This window comes from Rhinolophus sinicus, linkage group LG04 (assembly GCF_036562045.2).
Source record: "Rhinolophus sinicus isolate RSC01 linkage group LG04, ASM3656204v1, whole genome shotgun sequence".
In the NCBI taxonomy this organism is placed as follows: Eukaryota; Metazoa; Chordata; class Mammalia; order Chiroptera; family Rhinolophidae; genus Rhinolophus; species Rhinolophus sinicus.
In genome coordinates, this window is record NC_133754.1 from 159,521,535 (window position 1) to 159,526,689 (window position 5,155).

A 5,155-nucleotide genomic window follows, 5' to 3' on the forward strand; every position below is an offset into this window, starting at 1 on the left:
AAAAGAGGGTAAGGAGAGTCTCGTTCATGGATGGCAATTTAACAAGGTGCATGATGCGGGAGGAAGAAATGCAAAATATAACTAGGATCCAGTCTCCGACTGCTGTGTGACCTGAGAAACGCCTGCCCCCATCTAGGTCTTTGTTTCCGCTCCCAAACGAGCGCCTTGCGAGGGAGAGTGCTCTGGCGGAGGCCACGATGCCCTGGCGGTGCTGGGACGACGGGACAGGGAGAAGGGTGGGGCTCTGCCCCTGCCACTCCCCCCCCTCCCCCCCCCGCGGGAAACCCGGAACCGCTCCCTGGAGGGCGGAGCGGCCGCGGCCAATGATCTCAGCGCCCCACGCACAGGCGGAGCCTCTTTGGCTGCTGACCTCAGGACTGAGCGAGGCGAGAGGCTGGACTAGACTTTGGAGAGCGTGAATCTGCACTTGAGCGTGAGCCTGAGACTGACACAGGTAACGAGTGCCCTTCTCCCCTCAGACCCCTGGGGCAGGTCGCAGATCCTTCCGCGATGGAGGTTTCCTTCCTAGGCCTTGGCTTTCCCATCTGGGGGCGGGCCTTTCTGCCCAGCGTGCACTACAGGACCCTCTCCACGCTCCCCATCCCTCCTCCTGCACCAGGGTCCTGAGGTGGCGCCTGTTAGGCATCCAGGACGCAGAACGCCCTTCTCCTCCCCCCAGGCTTTCCCCAGTTAGCTGGACCTCAACGTTCCCGCCCACCCAGTCCACTCCGGCCAAGGGTCTCTGACTGTGGCCAAGAGGCCAGGACGCGCGCCCCTTCCCCGCAGGAAGGGTGAGGTGGGTGCCACCTGGTCCTCAGTCAGCCAGAATGTCTGCTCCTTGGCACAGTGGGTACTAATACAGAGAACCGAAGAAATTGCCCATAGTCAGGAAGACACACAAAACTAGGGCTGTGGGAACCCTGGCTAAGGCTCCCTCCTGTTCTTACTTGCTATGTGTCCTCAGTGAGCCCCCGAACCTCTCTGGTCCCCAGCCTTCTTCCAGAATGGGGGTCATCATCTGCTCTGATCAATCCAGGAGTTTCCGTGAGTTAACTGCGGAGAGCGCCTACAAACTGGAAAGCCTGGGGCACCAGTGAGCAGTGATCTTCTATATGCCAGTGGAGGTGCCAGGACAGACCCCATCCGGGCCCCTAGAATAGGACTCGCCTTAGCTGGGCATGAAGCATTTCCCAGCCTTGGTCTGTGACCACCCATCCTGCCCGATTAGCCCCTCCACTCCCACCCATGGATTGGTGACTCCTTATGTCCACCTCCCCGGGGATCCCTCCTTCCTCAAACCCAGGCCTATTGGACCCAAGAGTGCTTCTGTCCCAGCATGGGGCAGAACCCTGAGCAGAGGGGAACCTGAGTGCACCCCTGATAGGTCTGCTGGTTCAGCTTCCCCCCAAGAGAGAGCTTTCCTGGGCAGCATTGATTTTACGGAGTTGAGGACCTGGATGGGGTGCTTTTCTGGATGAGTTCTTTGCTCCCCTCCCTGCCCAGGGGCAGAAGGTGGGGAGATGGGGTGGGGTTGGGGAGGTAGGGCAGGTGCAATTCCCTTTTGCTGCTGGGTGTGGCAAGACTCAAGTGAGAGCAGAGGTGGAGGGATTGCCATCCTGGCTGGAGAGTGACTGCTTCAGTGCAACTAGGAACTTTCTACACCATTTAGATTTCATTAAATACATTTCATATACTGTTTAAATTTTACAATTGCTGTTTTAATTAAGTCTACACTGTTTTCAGAGTTGTAGGCAACAATAAATAGGCCCTTGTTTTCCCAGCTGCTACACTCCTGGGAGGCTGAGACCTGTGCCTGGGAGGCTGGGCTAGGCTGGTTTCTGAGGGTGCTGCCAGCTCTGATGTCCTGGGTGGAGTGTGCCAGGCTTTTATATGCTTGACCCCATTCAGCATCACTTCATGAGGCATTTCACATGTGAGGAAACTGAGGCACAGAGGTGCAATGAAGCAAGGCCCTGTCTAAGAGAACAACTCTGTCTCTGAGTTCCTCTGTTTCCTACTCCCTTCTTAGGTCAATTAAAAAGCCTTTGTGAAAATTTTAATGTTTCCTGAGTATATCATTTAATAACTATCTACTGAGCAGCTGCTCTGTAGCAAGCATGATTCCAGGCAGCAGGGACATAGCAATGAACAAAAGCAGGAAAAACAAATTCCTGCCTTCATGGAGCTGATGTTTTATGGGGGGGGGGGTTAGGAGGCAGACAATAAACATATAAGTGGGTAAATATACTATTTGGTATGTCAGATGAGGAAAAATAAAGCATAGTACGGGGGATAGAGGGTGCTGGAAGTGAAGAAAGTTGCAGCTTTATAAAGTGTGGTCAGGGAAGGCCTTGCTGAGGTGGTGACATTTGAGTAAAGACCCGGAAGAGGTGAGGGAATGAGCCAGCGGACAGATGGGACATGGTGGAGTTGGACCAGAGAGTTCTTCAGGGTCTTTGTACACCTTACAATCCATGTTTGTTCCAAGGATACCCCTTTATGCTAGAATCTTGGGACATCTGAGCTGGTGCGCCTTTGGGGACCAGCTGGCCCCCTCTCACCTGCTCCCCCTGGTTCCTCCTGCCCCTCTCCAGAGTAGTAAGCATGCTGCGCTTCCTGGTGCCCTGGCTTCGCAGCCTCCGTGGCAGGACCGCCCCGTACTCGTCGGCAGCAGCTCTCCCGAGCCCTGTCCAGAACCCAGACATCCGCTACAACCAGCTGTTCATCAACAATGAGTGGCAAGATGCGGCCAGCAAGAAGACCTTCCCGACAGTCAACCCTACCACAGGAGAGGTCATTGCCCACGTGGCTGAAGGGGACTGGGCTGATGTGGACCGGGCGGTGAAAGCAGCCCGCGAGGCCTTCCGCCTGGGGTCTCCATGGCGCCGCATGGATGCCTCCGAGCGGGGCCGGCTGCTGAACCGCCTCGCCGACCTGGTGGAGCGGGATCGTGTCTACTTGGCCTCCCTGGAGACCTTGGATAACGGGAAGCCTTTCCAGGAGTCTTATGTCTTGGACCTGGATGAGGTCATTAAGGTGTACCGGTATTTTGCTGGTTGGGCTGACAAGTGGCATGGCAAGACCATCCCCATGGATGGTGAGCATTTTTGCTTCACCCGGCATGAGCCTGTTGGTGTCTGTGGCCAGATAATCCCATGGAATTTCCCCTTGGTCATGCAGGGCTGGAAGCTCGCCCCGGCGCTGGCCACTGGCAATACTGTGGTCATGAAGGTCGCCGAGCAGACCCCTCTTTCTGCCCTGTACTTGGCCTCCCTCATCAAGGAGGCAGGCTTCCCCCCCGGCGTGGTGAACATCATCACAGGTTATGGCCCAACAGCAGGGGCAGCCGCCGCCCACCACATGGATATTGACAAAGTGGCCTTCACTGGCTCCACCGAGGTGGGCCACCTGATCCAGAAGGCAGCCGGTGAGTCCAACCTCAAGAGAGTGACCCTGGAGCTGGGCGGGAAGAGCCCGAGTATTGTGTTGGCTGATGCTGACATGGGCCACGCCGTGGAGCAGTGCCACGAAGCCCTGTTCTTCAACATGGGCCAGTGCTGCTGTGCAGGGTCCCGGACCTTCGTAGAAGAATCCATCTATGACGAGTTTCTCGAGAGAACTGTGGAGAAAGCGAAGCAGAGGAAAGTGGGGAACCCCTTTCAGCTGGACACCCAGCAGGGGCCCCAGGTGGACAAGGAGCAGTTTGAACGAATCCTGGGCTATATCCAGCTTGGCCAGAAGGAGGGGGCAAAACTCCTGTGCGGTGGGGAGCGTTTCGGGGATCGTGGTTTCTTTATCAAGCCTACAGTCTTTGGTGGTGTGCAGGACAACATGAGGATCGCCAAGGAGGAGATCTTTGGACCTGTGCAGCCCCTGTTCAAGTTCAAGAAGATCGAGGAGGTGATCGAGAGGGCCAACAACACCAGGTACGGCTTGGCTGCTGCTGTGTTCACCCAGGACCTGGACAAGGCCATGTACTTCACACAGGCTCTCCAGGCGGGGACAGTGTGGGTAAATACCTACAACATCGTCACCTGCCACACGCCATTTGGAGGGTTTAAAGAGTCTGGCAATGGGAGGGAGCTGGGGGAGGATGGGCTTAAGGCCTACACGGAAGTGAAGACAGTCACCATCAAGGTTCCACAGAAGAACTCCTAAGCATGGCCGCCATGAGACCCGACTCCAGGCCAGCGTGTCCACTACTACCTACCAGTAGGCGCCGAACGTGTTTTAGTGCCTTTATTTGTTCCAAGTGAACTCTTAGAACCTCAACTAAGGAAACGATGAAAACCAGAGCTTCTCTAAAGCAAGGGTGCGGGGCAGGGCTCAGTCCTCTCCCTCTGCGCCCCAGCCCTAAGCCCCTCGGAGGCCCTGAGTAACTTCCATGAAAACTTAGGAAGACAGATTAAAAACCACTGATCTGGACTTTTAGTTCTTCCTGCTGATCCAAGGACTTCCCCATGGATTAACCTGCTGACTTAGTGGATGAACTCACCTCAAACATGGGCGTTTCGATGGATGCCAAATCTTGGCCCCATTCTTGATTGGCTGAACCTAAAAGACAAGGATGCTTTTCGTTTTCTAAGTAGCCAACAGTTGTTTTGCTACTGATTTTCTTTAATTTTAGGAATGGCAAAGAATGCTTGTATGTAACCATTCCCTTAAAATAAACTCAAAACAACCCACATGTCCATCCACTACTGACTGAATAAACAGAATGTTTCCATGGAGTATTCCTTGTACTATTCAGCCATGAAAAGAAGGAATAAAGTACTGACACATGCTACCAAAAGGGAAGAGCCTTGAAAACATGCTAAATGAAAGAAGACAGACGTTCAAGGCCACATATTGTATGAGCCCATTTATATGAAATATCCGGAATAGGCAAATCCATAGAGACAGGTAGATTAGTGCTTGCCGGGGCTTGGGGAAGAAGGACTAGGAAGTAACTGCTAATGCATATGGGATTTTTTTTTTTTTTGGTGGGGGAGGTTTTGAAATACTCTGGAATTAGATAGTGGTGATGGTTGCACAACTTTGTGAATACTCCTATACTAAAAAGCACTGTATTGCATACTTTGAAAGGGTGAATTTTGATATGTAAATTGATTTCTATTGAAAATTAAAATAAACACACATCCTGTTTGCAAATCAA

At 53.4% G+C, this 5,155-nt stretch overlaps 1 protein-coding gene across 2 annotated transcripts; it reads left to right on the forward strand.

Annotated features, from left to right (window-relative positions):
* The first annotated feature begins 296 nt into the window (after nt 1–296).
* ALDH1B1 (aldehyde dehydrogenase 1 family member B1) lies at nt 297–5,155 on the forward strand. Of its 2 annotated transcripts, XM_074330742.1 has the most exons (3): nt 350–454; nt 680–796; nt 2,595–5,155. In XM_074330742.1, the coding sequence occupies exon 3, from the start codon at nt 2,605–2,607 to the stop codon at nt 4,156–4,158; it is 1,554 nt and encodes a 517-aa protein (XP_074186843.1). In that variant the 5' UTR covers nt 350–454; nt 680–796; nt 2,595–2,604; the 3' UTR covers nt 4,159–5,155. The 2 variants fall into 2 exon arrangements, with proteins under 2 accessions (XP_019584729.2, XP_074186843.1); XM_019729170.2 differs by lacking the exon at nt 680–796 and having other exon boundaries at nt 297–454.

Bases quoted from the DNA above. Each gene is read 5' to 3' on its own strand.
- ALDH1B1 (XM_019729170.2), top strand. From the start codon at position 2,605: ATGCTGCGCTTCCTGGTGCCCTGGCTTCGCAGCCTCCGTGGCAGGACC.